General features: G+C 42.9%; 3 protein-coding genes across 3 annotated transcripts; 1 reads left to right on the forward strand and 2 right to left on the reverse strand.

Annotated features, from left to right (window-relative positions):
• The first annotated feature begins 1,691 nt into the window (after nucleotides 1-1,691).
• Nucleotides 1,692-6,227, forward strand: pym1 (PYM homolog 1, exon junction complex associated factor). The gene is made up of 3 exons (XM_086122715.1): nucleotides 1,692-1,948; nucleotides 3,794-3,887; nucleotides 3,967-6,227. Exons 1-3 carry the CDS (start codon nucleotides 1,897-1,899, stop codon nucleotides 4,460-4,462), a joined length of 642 nt encoding a protein of 213 aa, XP_085978841.1. The 5' UTR covers nucleotides 1,692-1,896; the 3' UTR covers nucleotides 4,463-6,227.
• Nucleotides 6,228-9,101: 2,874 nt separating this feature from the next.
• On the reverse strand, nucleotides 9,102-12,009 carry LOC147211154 (thyrotropin-releasing hormone receptor). The gene is made up of 2 exons (XM_086122724.1): nucleotides 11,227-12,009; nucleotides 9,102-10,413 (listed from the first exon to the last, which is right to left on the reverse strand). Exons 1-2 carry the CDS (start codon nucleotides 11,992-11,994, stop codon nucleotides 10,033-10,035), a joined length of 1,149 nt encoding a protein of 382 aa, XP_085978850.1. The 5' UTR covers nucleotides 11,995-12,009; the 3' UTR covers nucleotides 9,102-10,032.
• A 3,667-nt stretch (nucleotides 12,010-15,676) lies between these two features.
• ocstamp (osteoclast stimulatory transmembrane protein) lies at nucleotides 15,677-19,579 on the reverse strand. Its single transcript, XM_086104845.1, has 3 exons — nucleotides 19,521-19,579; nucleotides 17,046-18,045; nucleotides 15,677-16,612 (listed from the first exon to the last, which is right to left on the reverse strand). Exons 1-3 carry the CDS (start codon nucleotides 19,577-19,579, stop codon nucleotides 16,265-16,267), a joined length of 1,407 nt encoding a protein of 468 aa, XP_085960971.1. The 3' UTR covers nucleotides 15,677-16,264.
• Nucleotides 19,580-19,725: the final 146 nt, after the last annotated feature.

Here is a 19,725-nt window from a genome sequence, read left to right on the forward strand (position 1 = left end):
TGCCTGCGGCATAACTTGGCATCCTTGAAGCAATCATCACTTAATTGGAACACTCCCTACTGGAGACCTTGTAGAGACGCACAGACATAAGAATGCACCAGTTGATACAAGCTAAGAAATGGTTTAGGAGAAACTAAAGTTCTGATGTCACACCTTGTGTTTCGGTACCGTCCTTTTGATGATATAAATATGTGGTGAATCCCTTCTTTCTTTGCACTCGTGACCACCGCAGCCATGGTCTGTAAACCGCGGGTGCCCGGAATATTCTGTTATTAAAAGCTTTGAAGAAACTGTTCATCAACTCCAGCCTGTATTTGGATAACCAACATTCTCCTCATCCGAAATTCAACGAGAAGAGGTAGTTGATGAAGGTTTTGTCACACCCATCTTAATAAGCAATGGGTTCTGTGGTGTTTGCCAGGATTTCGAGGATATCAAGTCAAGTACAACTTTATTGTCAAATGCGCTGTATGTGAAACATACAGCACAGATGAAATTTCCTCCCTCTCAACCAGACAACAAGAGGAGCTGCTGCGGGTGCCCGCACCACCATCAAAAGAACAGTCAACATAAAATGACAAAATAATACAACACAACACATAAGACACAGTCGTGCAATCGTAACCACTTTTCCTACATACACTTTGTTGTTTGACGCAGTTATAGATGAAAGAGCAGCGAATAAAAGTGTCCTTTTCACCGGTGAATCAACGATTTCATGCTGAAAATGTGCACACGCCTTCTACAAGCAATGTTGAGGGGAAATAGGCCTTCTTTCCCCCGCGTGTTCGTTGAATTTCGGACGAGGGGAATGTTGGTAATCTAAATACAGGCTGCAGTCGATGAACAGTTTCTTCAAAGCTTTTAATAACAGAATATTCTGGGCACCCACAGTTTATAGACAATGGCTGTGTGTCACGAGTGCGAAGCAGGAAGAGATTGACATCATTTTTATATCATCAGAAGGGCGGCACCAAAACTCAAGGTGTGACATCATAACTTTCGTTTCTCCTGAACCGATTCTCAGTTTGAATCAACTAGCAGATTCCAATGTTTGTGTGTCTCCTGTACAGAGTACTGTATTCCAATTTAAGTGGTGATTGTTACAAGGACGTCAAGCTACGCTGCGGGCATGGGAAAGTTATATAGCATGACTGAATATGAGCATGAGAATACACACTTCAAAGTTAAGTTTGAAAGCAACAAGAAGCTGTGGCGTCCATTAACGAAAAAGAGATTGGCTCTCATTTCCTGTCCCATGTAAATCCGTTTATGCATCGGCGCTCTGCGCTGACGCTCCTTTCTTCTCATCGTCGGCTCCTCAAGCCATGCATCCATCCAGCCGCAGGCTGTCAAACAGCACCGACCTTTGCGCTGAACAAAGCGGTGCTGTGAAAATGCTGCCCATTACAGACACAAAACACAATCGCCCCGGGGCTGTCCAGCAACGACCGTCAAATGGCGCCGACATTACTCCCACTCAAAATAATCAATATACTGTATAGATTAGAATAGACAGCAAAATTTAGATTTACGATTTAAGTGTAAGAAACACACAGAGCACAGACGACCTTGGAGTGACAGGGAAGGATGAAATGGACTCGATAAATGAGGATGGACGTCTTGGATCTCTGTTTATTTTCTGAAAGTACCTTTACGTTTCCTACACAGTAGGTGGTGGTATACACCAACAAGATGTAATCCGCCAGAAAATTAAACGAAGAAGCAGCACTGCCACCACCGCCACTGGTTTTGGCGTTATGGCTTATGTGAGGCCCCACGTCGAGGGCAACGTAATGAGCTGACGATGCCAGCGATCCTGTAGTGGTTGCCTATTTTGGGACGAGGACCGTGGCACTCCGAGTTGGTTTGGGAATCGCTTGGTTTGAGCCACGGATGGAAACGGAGCTCTTCAAAATGGCAACCCCCTATGTTACGGATGAGTCTGGTAAGCCCGGCGCATGTGTCACGCTACAAAATCCAAACATAACGGGCAAAATCCGATAGGAAGCGGCTGCCGTTGTTGTGTGTTTGGCTATTGCAACGTTCACAACGTTGCTTGATTTCCATGCAAATGGATCACCGTTGCTCCTTGGAGGCTAGTTGCTAGTTAGCATGATGCTATCGCGTGGCAGCGACTAACTTGCTGTAACCTCCCTCCCTTTTATTTAGTTGCTGCACGAAGAGAAACGGTGGTCAGTGTTTGATGAGAAGGGATGTGGAGAAGAGTACTTGAACGTCACGCTACCGTGCTCTGGAGACACGCTGTGTTTCTCAAGCTTTATTGAGCCAAGGCACGTATTTAACACAATGTAATGTGTTTTACATTAGGAGGAAGCCGCACAAGCGTCTCAATTATGTATGTATGTAATTATGTGCCTACAGTACTTCCATCCATTGGAAGTCTATTCGCAACTCTACTCGCTCCATATCGTTATCACACACAAAGCTTTCAAATCATCAAACCAATTTTATTACTACTCAGAGACGACCCAAGGAAATATAAAATGCAATTTTCAAATGACAAATCAATTTATTAAGGCACAAAAAAATTCCAAACCTTTCTGACCCGATTTGAATTTCCCCCTGAACCATCGGAACGGTTGTGCCACCCTTGGCAGCAATACCGTAACTGAAATCCAGCATTTGCGGTAATTGCTGTGAAGTCTTTCACATTGCTCTGGAGGAATTTTGTCCCACTCTTATTTGAAGAATTGTTTCAGCTCCGCCAGATTGGAGGGTTTTCTAGCATTAGCTGCCTGTTAAAGGTCACACCACAGCATCTCAATTGGATTTAAATCCGGATTTTGACTTGGCCACTCCAAAACTGTATTACCGGTATTATTTTTGGAAACATTCAGAGATTGACTTGCTGGTGTGTTCTGGATCGTTCTCCTGCTGCTTGATCCAAGAGCTCTTTAATTTGAGGGCATGAACTAATGGCCGCACGTTCTCCTTCAGAATTTTCTGGTACAGTACATAGCATAATTCATTGTTCCATCAATCACCGCACATTCTCCTGGTCCTAAGGTAGTGAAGCAGCCCAAGACTATCACACTGCCACCATGCTTCTTCTCTGTTGGCATAATGTTCTTTTTATTCAATGCTATGCTATTTTTACGCCAGATGTACCGGGCTGCACACCGTCCAATAGGTTCCATTTTTGACTAGTCAGTCCACAGAATGTTTCTCCAAAACCATTTTTAAAAATGTGGACTCGTCAGATCCCAGAACACTTTCCCTTTTTGCATCAGTCCATCTTAGATGAGCTCAGGCCCAGAGAAGCCAGCAGCGTTTCGGGGTGTTGTGGATAAATGGCTTTTGCTTTGCATAGTAGAGGTTTAAGTTTCAAGATAATAAGATAAGAAAACCTTTATTTGTCTCACAATGTAGCTTCGAACAGCAATGCTCAGCATTGCACTCGTCCGCTCCCAAAACATAAGCGGCTTGCAGTTGAGTATTATTACATTATTTTTTTCGTGGTCTATATAAAATAATCTCCTATCCCTACGATTTCAAAGGTAAACACACACAAGCCCAAACTATGGATTGGCCATGTCACTTAGCTTACCTTATCTTAGACATTTCTTTTGTCTCCGGGCCCTGTTGTATAAATGTCTTCTGAACCCAAAAGAAATGTTTATCTGTTGCTCTCCTGGCATTGTTATAACACTCAATGACATAGCAAGAATGGACCAACTGGGAAACATGTGCTGCAATCACATGCAAATAGTTGATTGCTCTACACCCAAGTTGAAGGCTTACCTCAATGCTGTTACTGTCTGTTGTTCAGGAAAATACATTGCCGCCACGCAGCGGCCGGATGGCACGTGGAGGAAACCGCGGCGGGTGAGGGAAGGCTATGTCCCCCAAGAAGAGGTCCCGGTGTAAGTCAGCTCCTTCCAAACCTCTTCATTGGACCACACGTTTTTGTTGGAAATGTTTGGATCCCTTTTTGTGTTTCAGATATGAAAACAAATATGTGAAGTTCTTCAAAAGCAAACCAGGTCTACCTCCAGGCCTGAGTGCATCGGATTCCGAGCCCCAGAAGCAGCAGCAGCAACAGCAGCACAAAATCCCGGGATGTGCAGACGGCGCCGCCGGCAGCCTCTCCAAGTCGGCCAAGCGCAACCTGAAACGGAAAGAGAAGCGAAAACAGCAGCAACAGCATGACCCAGAGGAGAGTGCGGCTGACGTGGCGTCTCTCTCCGATGCTGTTGAGAATGTGAACATCTCAGCGGGTGGCGAGCACTTGCACAAAGTGGCGGCGGCAGATGATTCCCCTGAAGCGGAAAAAGCTAAGAAGATTAAGAATATGAGAAAGAAGCTGCGTCAGGTGGAGGAGCTGCAGCACAAGGTGGACTCGGGGGAAATCAAGCAGCCAACACACGATCAGTTGGAAAAGTTGGCCCGGGCCAAGACTCTGCGAGAAGACTTAGAGCAGCTGGAGGGCCACTCGTGAGAACGGACAAATGTGGTCAAATACTTCCTGTGTGATTCCATCTCATATCAGTTAACATGGGCGACCTGAGCCAGCCCTCCATGGAGCCATGTATTCCAATTAGAATGAATCCAAATGCGCAAAGAGAATGAAAATGCTCCATACAAACGCCTCTATTGGAATAAAATGGCCAAATCCCTGTGGCATTTTATTGGGTTTCACAAGAGAAGCTGTATTCCTTTTGCCCATCCCAATGAGCGTCATTTGAAAAGTTAAATCACAATGTTCGCCCTGCATCCGTCCTGCGCATTCTCTGTCTTGACCTAAATGCATCGTGACGTAGTCGTGTGTGCACTTGAAAATGGCAGTGTCTTACCAGAGCTCATCTTCAACGGGAAAACTTCTTTTAAAGTACTTGGAACTTTTTATCAAGGTGTTGCTTTCAGAAAAATCACAACTACTGTGCTCAATAGACCAAATGAACTCAATCTTGATGATTAAACGATCGCCGCCAGTCACCCGGCTGGTCTAATGAGCATAGTGGAGCGTGTGAATGTTAGATAGGAATACAAACCCAATTCCACTGAACTTCTCTCTTTGCGTTAAACATAAATGAAAACAGAATATAATGATTTGCAAATCTTGTTCAACCTGTATTTAATTGAATACATCACAAAGATGGGATATTTCCTGTTCAAACTGAAGCTTTATTGTAGCAAATAATCATGAACTTAGAATTTTATGGCTGCAACACGTTCTGAAAAAGCTGGGACAGAGTCGTGTTTGCCGCTGTGTTACATCACCTTTTCTTTTAACAACATTCAAAAAACAATTGGGAACTAAGGACACTAATTGTTGAAGCCTTGTAGGTGGAACTCTTTCTCATTCTTGCTTGATGTTCAGCATGTTGGATTTTTGATCCGGTGCCGCCTGCGGGATCCAACGTCACGTGCATTCAATGTTGGTTTTCGGCCTTGCCGCTTCCATGCGGCTATTTCTCCAGAATCTCTGAACCTTTTGATAATGTTCTGGATGTAGATGATGAAATCCTTAAATTCATTGCATTTGGATGTTGAGAATCATTGTCCTTAAACTGGTCGACTATTTTCTCACGCAATTGTTCACATAGGTGAAAGGTGACTGAGCAATTCTGGGAAGCTCCTTTTAATAGCCAATCATTTCACCCACCTGTTGCCAGTTTGCCCCAGTGACCTGTGGGAAGTTCCAAACTAGTGTTTGATGAGCATCCATCAACGTTGTCTTTTTTTGCCCCCTGTCCCGGCTTTATTGGACTGTGTTTATGATTATTTGTTAAACAATCAAAAGGATCAGTTTGAACATGAAATATCTTGTCTTTGTGGTGTGTTGCATATAGGTTGAACATGGTTTGCAAATCATTGTCTTCTGTTTTATTTCTTTGTTTAATACAACATCCCAAATTCATTGCGATTGGATTTGGAGATCGCGTCACATACAAACAGCTGACCAGAGATCTTGATTCGGAATGATTCCAGTCAGAATGACCAAAACGTCTCCATGTAAAGCCGGCTCTTGAGCAACTCACGCCAAGTCTGCCCTGTTATTTACATTTCACACTGCTCTTTGTTTTTTGTTTTTTTCACATCTTTTAAACAAAACAAAACCCAACTTGTGTTCCTTCTTATCCATTTTGTATCTTTTGAAAACAAAAACATGCGATGTGGTTTGTTGACGTGTGTGTTAAAAATGATTGATGTAATCATTTGGCACCATCTTAAATTAAAACCACATGCGACAGCAAAAATGATCTCCGTCAGATTTTTGGGCGGGTGGTAAGCAGCAGATACAATTTCGGAGGCACCGAAACTAGCCTTGTGAATTATTATTTTTTCGGATACCAACTGCCGTTGGGATGGGGGCGGCTCTTTTTTTTTTTGTTTTGTTTTTTTTTGCATCGACTGTCGAGCAAAAATTTAGGATCCAAGCACTAGTTGGTGGCAGCAAACTCGACTCGCCCCCCAACAGAAATACCATTGAGGAATTAGAAAAGTTTTTGGGCTAATGAGACATATCAGGACATGTTCATCAATCACTCGTGCATTGAAGGAGATGTCAACCAAAGATGATGTCACGTCTTCAACGTGTGTCTGTGTGGCACAATGAGTATGATCACCACAAATCCACATTTGTGGATTTAAATTCAAGATCAATTGCCTCACTGTTATGCCTCACAACTGTACACGCCCCATGTTTGGCTTTGCATATTTTGATTATTATTCCTCCAAACACTAAGGGGGAGTGTTATAATTGTTGACTGACCTGAACCAACTTCAAGAAATTAAATGTCAATCATTATTTCGTTCGGGCGAGCATTTTTGAAGTTACTTTTTACACTGAGCACCCAAAGTGAAAATGAAACAATCAGTCACGAAAACTGTAGTGGACAAGTCCTACATCAGGGGTGTCCAAACCTTTGATTGATTGATGACCCTTGATTTGAGGGCCACATAGAGACAATGGAAGGACCACTTAAAAAATTTTCACCTTTTTGAAACACGCTAAAGTCAATCAAGAAACAATTCGATATTGTTGGTACTGTATTGTCAAGTTAATTTCATCACCTTTCCGTTAAGAGTGTTAAGACAAATAGTTGAGGATTTTTCCAAAATTTTCTGGTGGCCAACAGCCCTCTGTCTCGCAGAATAGATGCAGCTCTTCACTTGATAGTAGCCAAATGCCATCTCCACATTCAGAACCAAAAAAAGAAAAAAACTGTAGTAAGGTGACCATTTCACTTACTTGAGATTCACTAATGTGATGTCTTCAAAAATCAGCAGTTGATTCGCTTTTCTGGACAATATGTTTTGTTATCGCAATTTGTCTGAGCCTGCATATCTGAGATCCAAAATATTATTCGGTTCATTTCTGAACCTGACGCTCATGATGTCAAAATGTGAACAGCTTGATGAGAACAACTTCTTAAACACCAGCTCCAACTGAACAAGGACTTTTCTTTGTTCAATCCAACGATCAAACACCGGTTGTGAATTTTGCCGTGAAGCTCCTTCGAAAACGTATCGAAACATCTAATAGTTGGACACGTGCATTCAAAAGCTGAGAGAAGACCACATTAAGTTCACCTGAAAATGAATGCATTTTAGGCTTGTCCTGAAATTGCAGCCAAAAGCCAAATATCCCGAACTTTTTGTCAGTAGTGTATTTGCTGAGGAGGCTCCAAATGAACCTGCTGCTACTGCTCATGAGGACGAGGAAATCTGTACGTATGCAGTCAATCAATTTCTACGACCTCTGTGTGCACTCTTGTGTATAAGTTGTGATAATTGATGTTTGGTGACCTTTTCGTTTTCCACCTGAATGCATTGAATGCCCGATAACGGGCAAACTTGTTGACACGGAGATCAAAGTGACCTGACTAAAGACCATAAATGAAAGCTGGTTTGTGTCAAGGTTTTCGATTGGACAACTAGACTGTGGAACAATCTAATGAAAGTCAATATTTATTGCACACATCCAGTCACTAATATGTTTACTGTCTGTGTAAAACCAGTCAATGTAGCCTCTGAACATGCTGTCCACATACTTTTTGCACTCAAGAGTGGAAAAATATGCATACGATAAATTCATGTTTATTCAGTTGGATAAAAGTGCATCAAGAACATGGAAAAAAAGACTTTTATGAGGTATAGTGGCAAGCCTTATATTTCATAATGTGAAACTATTTATTTTTTTTATTGCCTGGCTTTTAGTTAACAATGCCGATGTATGCATGATCACGACTATCAGTGTGTTGCATAGGATCCTAATGCAACATGTCTATTTCGCCGCCGTGCCAATTATATAGCATAGAATGTACAAGACAAATTAGATATAATTCTGGAAAGATATGCGCAACATGTGCCCGATTTAAATGAAATGCTGTATGGTTTCATTTTCTATTTCGCATTGTGACTTGGTTTGGGCGGTTGAATAATTATGTGGGCTGAAATTAAACAGGAAGAACTTGCAACGCTGCTCCAATGTCAAGTGAGCCACGGCCAAAAGAATGAATAATATGCTGATAAAAACTGCAATGCCAAAGCTGTCGAATGCTGATGGCCTCACGGCTGTCCGAATAATACCTGATTCAAAATAGAACAAAAGAAGTGTGTTTGTGACACCCTATAAAAAAAAATTCTTTTAAAATTATTTTTAAATGTTTGATTTTTCAACGTTCATTTCTATTATGCAAGAAACTGTTAGCACATCAATGTACATTTTATATCCATATAAAGTGCACTGTGAGGCGGACGTGCTAACGGTCCATAGGTGTCAAACTCAGGTCCTGGAGGGCCGCTGTCCTGCATGCTTTCCAAGTCTCCCTGTTGCAACACACCTGATTCAAATGAACAGGTTCAATGTCAGGCTTGCGCAGATGATCTGATCATTTGAATCAGGTGTGTTGCAACAGGGAGACTTGGAGAACATGCAGGACAGTGGCGCTCCAGGACCGGAGTTTGAGACCTATGTGCAGCTAACCAGTCGACCACTGTGCCGCCAGCAATATTCAATCATAGATACATATTTGGACATTCGGGAATATGTCAAGTGGTAGCTTTAGTAAGAGTGCAATAGTGGGGTTAAACCAGTGTACGCGTCTAGGAGGAAGGGGACATACGACCGGTTCATGGGCCGACTGATATTTCACGGACCAACTGCTATCTGTTACATTGCTGCCGTGGTGATATGGCGCATTTAGGCCATACACTGACCACCATGGAATTCTTATTTTTCCCAAAAATGTGTGCGGCAAGATACCGAGTAGCCTGCGGGCAACTGTCGTAGGGGGCCTGTGACCCAGTTGAGCTTTATGCTTTGCAATGCCCCTGTATGTAGCTCTCGGTGAGCTTTGTACTACTATCGTACTGCACTCGTGCATCCGGAGCACCTGAAGAGCTTTTGTCGTTGAACAACACAGATGCGCTTCCGCCTGAACAAGGGATAACATTATCAGTGCTGTACAGTGTACACAACAGCTACTGGCTGCGTCTTGACGACATTTTAAAAGATATCCAAACAATCGCCTCTTGTTGAATCTTGTTTTTTAACATGGTCGAATTACAATGAACTTCTGCAGATCTTTGCATTTCGAATTGGTCACACATATACATAATAATACCGCCATTGCCTCACAAAGCAAATAAAAGTATTCTGGGCATACAGTACATTGTGTCGACACAAACAGTTCCAATAAAACACATAAACACAAAACCAGAAACGTATCCCATGACGACTCAGCACACAGCCATTAATAACTGAACAAGTGGCAACAAAAGTGAGTACACCCCGAAGTGAACCTGTCCAAATTGGACCCAAAGATGCCTGTTTTTGTGCCAAGTGCAAGTCCAGCACAAGGTGAAGGTTAGTTTCTTGGGGGGAAAAAAGATGGTGAAAGATTATGACGCCTTTGATGAATTGTTTTCTACAATAATAATGACACATAAATAGATTTGACTTGACTGGTCAGTGTCACAATAAATGCTAATTCACATAAGCAGTGCATTAAACATAGATGTTTCATTTGTTATTGTAAATTCACCCATGCAAAGCCTTCGTTAAACATCACCCTCTGCTGAGTTGAAGCTCTTGACGGTCCTGTCATTCACATCCTCTTGCTCTGTAATCGGCTCATTGCTCTCATGGGAGGAATGTTTTGGCCCACTGTAACACATGGGCACTTTGTACTCCGTCGCCTCATCTTTGCTTCGTCGGGTGCACTTGCAGAGCTTCTTGAACGCTGCTCTAAACTTCTGGGACATGAGGTTGTAAATGATGGGGTTGATGGCACTGTTGCAGTAGATGCACATCCTGCAGAAGAGCAGGAACCACATGTTGTGGTACGGAGGGTCGATAAAGGAATTGACCACGACCAGTGTGCGATAAGGCATCCAGAGTAGGGTGAAGAGGATGACCACGGCAGCCAGCATCTTTGTCATCTGTGGCAGTTCACACAAAGAAGAGCAAAGGCAGTCATACATCTGCACTGGAGCCCCAAAGATGGCAGAGATGCTGCTCTCTTTGTTACATGCCATAGCGCCATTTCAACCCTACATTTGAGAAGACTTTTACACTCTATTTTTTATATTTTATGATCCTTTTTTTTCCAACTTCTGCGGCGGATGACAGAGAGCAGCAAAGTCAAACGCAAATGAGTTCATGTTTTGATTGATTGATTGATTAAGTAAGTGACAACTGTGACGACAGCAGAAACGTGGACAAACGTGAACCACAGAGCATTAATGACGATAATGTAATGGGAGAAGCAAGTGATTTCCTGTCCCTGACCTTATTTCAGAGAATTGTTTGAATTTGTTGACTCCAAGAATGTTCTGACTGTCTAAAATAATAAAATAAAATAAAATAAAACAACTACAACAAAAAAGAAAACTTGACATGTACGGTGCAATTTTTTTTCATTTGTTTAATAATTTTCTTTTCGTAATAATTTTTTTTTTTTTAGGTTGGCACTTGACAGCATTAGCAAAGCTGTAGGAACACAATGGGCTCTGTTATTGTGCCCGGCGCAAGTCTATAGATAGATAGATCGATAGATGAGCAGGATAGTTAATGATGAGTCAAATCTGTTGTCCCATTTCGAAAATAGTCTCCCAATAAAAGTTGCACATGTGCAATTGAAGATATGGGAGCGTAGTGTAGCATTGAATTGTAGCACCTACAGAGGAATACAACCTCCCACCATGGAGTTAATTTTGTTTTCTCCATGCGATATTTCCAGTATTGTACTCTACCTGCTTCCTGGCTGAGACTGCCCCCTTGTCGGCCTTCTTAGTCTTGCCGGAGCCACCTTGGTGAATCGAGCCTCTGGTGTCGAGATGCGAGGGCAGAGGGCTCATTAAGAGAATCTTGGCGATGAGGCTGTACAGCACGGTGGCCACGATGACCGGGATCACATAGAACAAAGTGAAGTCCAGGAAGTAGATTGGCATGTAGAGGCTCCTTGAGACACGGTAGCCGCAGGTAACCACCACGCCATTGGCATAGACTGTTTCATCGGTGTCCACCAAAAAGAACCACATCATGCAGTAGAGTGATGTGATGACCCACACGCCGGCAATGATTCTCTTGGCTCGCGAAACGGTGCATAAGAACTGAGCCTTTATGGAGTGACAAATGGCAATGTATCGTTCGATGGTGAAGGCAGTGATGGAGCACGAGGACACGTTGATGCCCAGGTACTGCAGGTAGGTGATACACAAGCATCCCGTGTAGCCGTATATCCAGAATGCTACCACATCGGAGATATTAGGCAGGCCTGCAGTCAGAAGTACGATGAGGTCAGCCACCGCCAGACTAACGAGGTAGTAGTTGGTTGGGGTCACCATGTCTTTGGTCCGCAACACAACCAACACCACCATGATGTTTCCAGCAATCCCCACTCCACAGATGAGGAGCGTCAAAACAATTGTGACCACCTGCTCCTCTAGAGGCTTCAGAGGCGTTCTCGTCATATTTACAAGCCTGCTGATATTCTGAACATTTGCCGTGTAGTTCTCCATGTTTGAATACTGCAGCCTCACTTCTGTGGATCTTCAATAGCACCACCAAGATTCCTGCACACGCATTTCTGTTTGAAACAACAAAAATTTGTGTTCACGTGTACCGTCTTTGGTTTCCTATATTCTGCTGTATTTATAGACACCGTTTAGCCAAGTCATCGATTTATTTCTAAATCCACTATACATGTTTAAAAATGGTGGCACGGTGATCGACTGGTGAAGCACGTCCGCCTCACAGTGCAGCAGTGAAGGGTTCTATTCCGACCCCCCTGCGTAGAGTTTGCATGTGCACCCCGTACCTGCATGCATATATATATGTGTGTGTGTGTGTGCGTGTGTGTGTGTAAACTACGCAAAAATGGGCCAGAGCCTGTTAGCTGGTGGCTTGGCATGGAAAGCCAAGTGACAGCCCGTGGCATGTATTCAAGTCACCAGTGGCTTGAAGCGAATATATTTTGGTGGCTCAACCATGTCAGGTAGACACACACATGATGATACGGCCATGGCATTAAATGTTTGTTTTTTGGTTATTACTTATTTATTCATTTTTGCTATTTTGAAGCCTTATTTTTCAGTCTTGGTGATTGTTTTAATCAATCAAATTTGGCCAGTGTTGTTAACAACACTCTCTCTGTGCTGTGTCAGATTTACAAAACATTGAATTTTATGTTGAATGGTTAATAAATATTTACTGATAAATTCAGTTTGTTTGCTCTCCTGCCCAATTGCGATAAAGGAATGGGTTTGAATCGAAGGGTTTTCTTTGGGGAGCGTGCATGCCTTACCTGTGCTTTTGCGGTTTACTTCTGAGCACGACTCTACCTCCCTCCTATAGCCCAAAAACATGCAGTTTTGATTTGCTGAAGAGTCAGCATCTTCTGAATGTGAATATGAATGGTTGTCTACCTCTCTACAGTTGCGCTGTCAGTTCACTGGTAGAATTTGTAAGATGTGTACCATTATTTCAAGAAAATGAGAGATCAGACAGAACGTTTATTCTATTTTGGATTGGAGTCAAATTAGACTATAAGACATTTCAGAGTAGCCTAATTACTAAGCAAAAGTATTCAACAGAGTGGAATGTTAATTTGCAGTCATTCAATAAAATGTAAAATTATAAGATACTGTAAATTGAAACGAAGAACAGTCTTCAAATCTACATTGACTTTGCAAAATCAATGAAAACTGATTAAATAAAGTCAGATTTGTAGGTAACAGAGTAAAAATGTGCACCTTACCCTTACTCGCAGTGGCAGCGCTCAGTGTGATGTGGTGACAGTGCTATGACAAGACACGGAGTTGTCGGCTTGGTCCTCGCTCTCTGCCACTCACTGTCTATTTTGCCAGCGTATGCCCGCGTCTCTTGCACCACTTGTGATGGACTGTGCTGCACAGCCACCAACTTTAACATCCAGTCCTCCCTCATTCAAGCTCAGCGTCATGGGAAACGGGTGGTCGTAGCTATAATTATTGTCCGTGTACTGTGATGACTGAAAGCACAGAGGATGGTTTCGCCTGTGAGTGAGTTCACCCCAGAGACACATCAACTGGAACGCGACTAATTATGTACAATATGTTTTCTTTTCATTGGTCACTCAACTGGCAGATTTTTATAAGGGAAAACATAAAATGGAAAACATGGTTGTTTTCCATAGTTTCAGTCAGTTTTTTTTCCTAAGTGAACCTTTTTTAACTTTCACTTATGAAAGACACATTTTACAAGGCATTGTGAACATGTTCCCTAGTCTGCACTTGTTTGAAAGGTTCACAGGTGTTAACAAGACAATAGATGATACAAGATTTTATGAACTCTATGAAATTTCCCCAGTGTGGGACAAAGGATATCTTAATCTTAAAAGTTTTTTTTCTCATTCATGTTTTTCTCAAAGCCCACTCCCCCTTATTGACACCTGTTTTAGAGCCTTTTGATCAGAGGTGTCAAATCCAGGTCCAGAAAGTAAAAGACCTTGCCACAGTTTTGCTTTAGTGACAGGTGCAGCTTCTCAAACCAGCTTCCCAGAGTGCGTTTACCTGCCCTATGACGAGAAGCAGCTGTGGCTCAAGCCATACTTGAATTGACACATCTGATTTTGATTGATCCTTTTAGACCAACAGAATATTGAAAAGACTCTCTTCTTTCACCACAAAATTGAAGTTTCTAGAATTTTCCGTTCACCTTTAATCAGCAGTAGAACATGGGTTAGTTTAACCAAAAACAGAAGGTTTTGAGCAAAAGGCAGAGAAAACACGCATTTTGCTAAAAATGACCACAAAAAAAAAAAAGACCGACAGCAGTATTTCTTGTTTTTGCGAAAAAAATACCTTGTGGCAAAATCATTTATTTACAGACACAGGTATGAAAAGTGCTTTGAGCGACACTGGCTTGTGCCATGGCTTGAGTCGAACATCTGTGTTTTTGTTTTACATGCCGTTTGCCATACAGTCCATGAATGGCATCACCTTGTGTCACGATCACGACACATACTTTCAATCACCTACCGTGACACATACTCAGCACATATATTTCATGTCATGTACTGTGTATACATGCTCTGTTCAAGGGTGAGGCTTCTAAACTTGTTCGATTCTTCACATGTTTTCTCCTTCATAATTGGCATGACAAATTGAGAATAATCCCATAATCCTTTACTCAAAAACTGTGCTGATCTCAAAGTGATACAACACCGCCATCTACAGGGATCTGTTCATCATCACAGTGTTTTAACAACCTGAATTTCTCAGACAAACCGGACAAGACTTCAAGTTCAAGTCAACTTTATTGTCAAATGTGCTCTATGTACAACATACAGCACAGATGAAAAAAACTCCACTCCTAACTGTTGACAAATGTGTTTGAAATGGCTGGATTGCAGTTGACAAAGGTCCAGCCCACTATATATATATATATATATATATATATATATATATATATATATATAATCTTAAAAGTTTTTTTAAGATTATATATAATCTTAAAAAAACCGCGGGGCGGCGGGGGCGTCACGGGGGGTAGGGGGACGGTGTCGGTCGGTTTGCGTCGTCGCACGGCCGCCCCCCCCCCAGTCCCGCCCGTCCCCCGACACCCCCGGTCAGGCGCCCGTCAGCGTTCCGCCGACCGCCCACCCCGCTGACCCCCCGCGCTCGTCGACGTCCCGTCCGCCTAGCCTACACTCCCATAGTCCAGGCCGGGAAACAAAAATCAGCGGTTGAAAGCGATAGACACCGAATCGGTCATGCCTTAGCTTATGACTGGTTGTTTTTCTTTGGGCACGGTGGTTTCTTGCAAATCCAATTAGGGCTACTCGGTGGGACTAGAGACGGCAGATGTTTTTTTTTTTTCCACGGTCATGACACTGTCTGCTCTCATGTCATACTGACAAAAGGTGTTCTTTGAAGGTAGTGTGTGTGCGTTTGCGCGCGCATGTGTGGAGGGCAGGGTGGGGGTCTAAATTGCAAACTCTGACTCATGACTAATGTGTTTACAAATGTAACATATTCCAGTACTGTACTGTTAAATGCATTGTACAACGTGCATGGCCGTCACTCCAGTGGACAGCTCTTCAAAAGCTGTTCATGTATTTTGCATGAGACAAGTGTGTGCAACACAAACATTTACATATGAATGGATGGATGGGAGAATCATCAGAAATAGATCAATCATAATTCCTGCTTTCATCTTTATTCGCGATGCAGATTTCTGTGGTCAAACGTCAGGCTTAAAATAGATGTGGAAACAAAAGCAAGCATTTTTTTTTATTCAGGTAGATCTTAAAATAATCTGCAGAAGGCTAGACAAAGGATTTTGAAGAGAGAGCGCATCGCTTTTTTTCGAAAGTGATGGAAACAGAACAGATCGTCATTTTTATTTTTCCTTAAAGAATACTCAGACAACTGCAAAACATATTCCTTTGGAGGAGTGACGCCACCCGTGGTGACGTATTGAATCAACCCAAAGCGCCATTGTGACATCTAGTGGAGCTTTGAGCGAACAAACATAAACGGACTTAATTCACGACTGTTTCAGGATGCATTGTATTGTTGTCTATAAACTTGACAAAGAATCTTTGGACCTTCGACAATGTTGAAGTCCTTTGAGTGTGTGGTCATGCAGCACAAAAAGTGTAAAAGCCGCAAGGTTAAACATTCACACTTTATGTTCACCCCAGCGACTTGTGGCTTGAAATGCTGCTCACTGAAAGGTGTTCTTTGATATCATTCTCTTGACTGAAGAAAAGAAGAAAACGTACAGTCAAGGTCAGCACTGTGGATGTCATCTGCAGACAACCAAAACAGCCCCTCCTGGCCCATTTCTGTCTTGCTTTGCCTGGCCCTTTGCGTTCCAAAAAGCCACTCTCCTCTCTTCTTGCTTTTTAAAAAAAGATGCACAGATGTTCCTCCGTAGCCTTGTGGCGTACGCCTCGAGGAACAGCAGCAGGTAGCTCATCAACCATAGACATGCTAGCAGCGCGCTCACACCCGCGCTGGGAGCTGAAGTCGTGGCATCACAAATCGACGCTTCGGGGCTGAAGTTCCACTTGTACTCCTTGCGGAAGTCCGTCAGCTGCCGCGTGATGCACGCGTGTGGCAGGATGCAAAATGCCGGTGGAAACCATTGTACCTGGCGGCGGAAAGTGTTATTCATTAATCAGTCGAGTAAATTAATTGGCAATGGCCAAGACAATTTGCCTAATGACGAATAATTGTCCTTTACGCGGTGTTTTGGAATTTAAAAAATTAATCAAACCAAGGCAGTACATTACAAAAACCTCACAGCTGCATACCACCAAAATAAAACGATATCCTGAAATCATGTGAACAACCAGGTTGTCCGTACCACATTAATGTTTCCTCAGATTAATGTTCAGTCAAATGTACTGTATGAGTAATGTTCTGCTCGGCAGAACAATTAAACGCTCTTCCACTAGATGGCAGGAGGTCATTATGCATTCACAGAACAGCCACGGTCACGACTATGTGTGACAAGAATGGGTTGGCCACCCCTGCAAATTGCATTTTTTTTTAAATGGCTTTGACCATGTGTGCATCCTCACCTTATAATTGACGTTGATGCTGGCAGACATGGCTGGAAAATCCAGCAGCCACGGCAGAATGACTTGAACCGTATGATACACAATGTGGTCCAAGGCTGCGATTAAAGCTATCGCGGTGAAGTATAACGTCACCACCAGTACTGATATGACACTGGGGGTGCATTCCCCACTGCTGATTTGAAATCTTCCGCGCATAGGGAACGACCTCCTGGTGGTAACGTGAGCTTCATTTTGCCGGAGCCGTTGGGAGATAGGGTTATTATCGAATGTAATGGATGTCAGATATGATTTTAGGTAGCGTGCAGATTCCCAAATCAGCAAAGCAACAAATAGGGCTGCCAGAATTCTGTTGGACAATAGTTTGTACTGTGTTATCATGTTCCTCATGTAGGAAAAGTTGATTTCCACTTGCCCAATCATCTTCGTAAACCTGCTCTTGACCTCGGACACATCCACACGTGTGAAGTGATCCAACGTCCTCAAGTTGGTGACAATGCTCAGGTCCTCCTTCCTCACTTGAATGGCTTCCTTGACCATGTCCTGCCTTGCTGTGTTTAAAAGTTCTGAAGAGTTCAACAAAGTCTTGGAGAAGCCATCGGCGGTGCACTTCAGGATGCGTAGGACTGCGCCGACATTCACGCTGATGTTTGGGATGACGTTGCACATGAGAATCATGACTGCGGCGGAGATGAGGAGCTTGCGGCCCTGCTTGGTGCAGACGGTGGGCAGGGTCATGGTCAGCACGCAGCGTAGCGGGTGGCATAGGAAGGTGGTGGGCGACATCACCACGCCGTACACTAGTGCTGTGTGAGCTGATGCGTTGTGGTCATATTTCAGCGTTTTGGAGAGCCAGTGGTGGAGCAGAGTGCCAGTAACTATGGCCAGAGTGAGACAGAGAGCGGACAGGGTCCAGAGGTGTCGGCCCAGAGGCTTAGCTGAAGAGTAAACATCCCACAGGTAGAACACCAAGGACTTGACTGACTCCCTGCAGCATGCTGTCCTGTTCATAAACACAAGATACAGAAATACTGTATATTTAGCACTGTCCCATTCTCTGGTGCAGGACAGTGGCAGATAGGGCACTACTCCACTGAGTGCGGTGACCACCTATACTTTGCTTCAGAAGAAAATCTCTCTCTTGATATTTGCAGTACTCTAGGAAACTTGACGGACTTCAGTTTGCTGAAGCAAAATGCTTCAATGAGCAATCAGAAGCAAGGCACACTTCCAACTCAAGCAGTTATTCATTTGGTAACATATTGGTAGTGACTAAGAGGTCACAACACCAAACACAGACTTTATAAAGATAGGTTTTACACACACGCGCGCGCGCACACACACACACACACACACACACACACACACACACACACACTATTGGTCTATGGGGAAACACAAGCAAACATACAATAATAGTGTAATTTACCATGTGCAAGACTGTTGTTTGTTTGTGTATTTTTGGTAGGCGAATGTTGCCGTGCTATTTTTGTGGGTCCTCCAAAGCTTGGATGGCTTGCTAGTAGTGCGAGAATCACCAAAGATAGTTCGGAACAAACAGTTTATATGTCCATGAATAGTAAATTAAGTTTGTGTCATACGTAGCTGTTATGTGCTAAGTTAGCTGGCTCTGGCAAGTTCGTGACTACATTAGCTTAGCCATTGCTAGGATTTATGTCTGGAAGGTGGGCTCATATTATGGTATTGTGACCAGTGTCCACCTTTAAGTTGTGTCTGACAAGCTTATCTTGGTGAATGGGCCTTATCAACTTGCTGAATGTAATCTTATTGATAATATAGCATGTCTGCTTTACGGTGTGTGGTGTTAACATTGCAGACACTCGTGGAGCAGTGAATTTCCCTTGCGGATCAATAATGTTTCTATTGATCTGTCAATCGGTCTGTCTGTCTGTGACAAGGGAAATGAACGCAGCTCATTATGGACACATGCTGTCCATCAAAAGGGCTGTGCATGGGTTGCGTGGTAGAGTTACTTTGAAAATGTTCATGTTAGGCTCTTGGTGGATTTTCGCAAAAGGGCATATTAGTTGACAAAAGTGCAAACACACAAAAATGACTTAACTATGTGTACCTGCCACGTGAACTTAACAATAACAGTTTCCACGATAGTGTATGTGGCGGCATGCTAATCATCACCCGGTGTCAAGTTAATAGACAACAGAAATACTGTATGACAGCTCACTGTGGAATAACAGTGCTTTTCAAATGAGAGCTTTTCATTTTCAGCCTTTTACTCTTTTTGGTGTATGCAAAAATATTTATATTTTCATTTTTCAGCGTGTATTAGAGTGGGCACTGGCTGCTAAGATACCAAAAGGCAACAATCCCATTTGACAAAACCAATTCAGATAAGTAGGTGGATGCAAAAAACACAGAAAGTTTCCCATATCTTGCTTCAAATATATTGAATCTGATTTTCCACTCCTCATCATGAAACGAGACAATTAAGATTTTTACCTGAGAGCCCCAATGACACACTTCATGGCAAACTTCGACACGGGTATGACATGTTGCATCCGAAAGAAAAAATGCTTGGCAATGTGTGACAAATAAAAGAGGAAGTGGTATGAACACAGTCACAGTCATGCCTTTGTTCCCACGTGGAGTAAGTGTCCTTTAAATGGAGGAAACTTGGACTCATGTGACATGTTGTCCGACACAG

This window comes from Hippocampus guttulatus, chromosome 1 (genome assembly GCF_054856545.1).
Source record: "Hippocampus guttulatus isolate MCC_2025c chromosome 1, RoL_Hgut_1.0, whole genome shotgun sequence".
Classification (NCBI taxonomy): Eukaryota; Metazoa; Chordata; class Actinopteri; order Syngnathiformes; family Syngnathidae; genus Hippocampus; species Hippocampus guttulatus.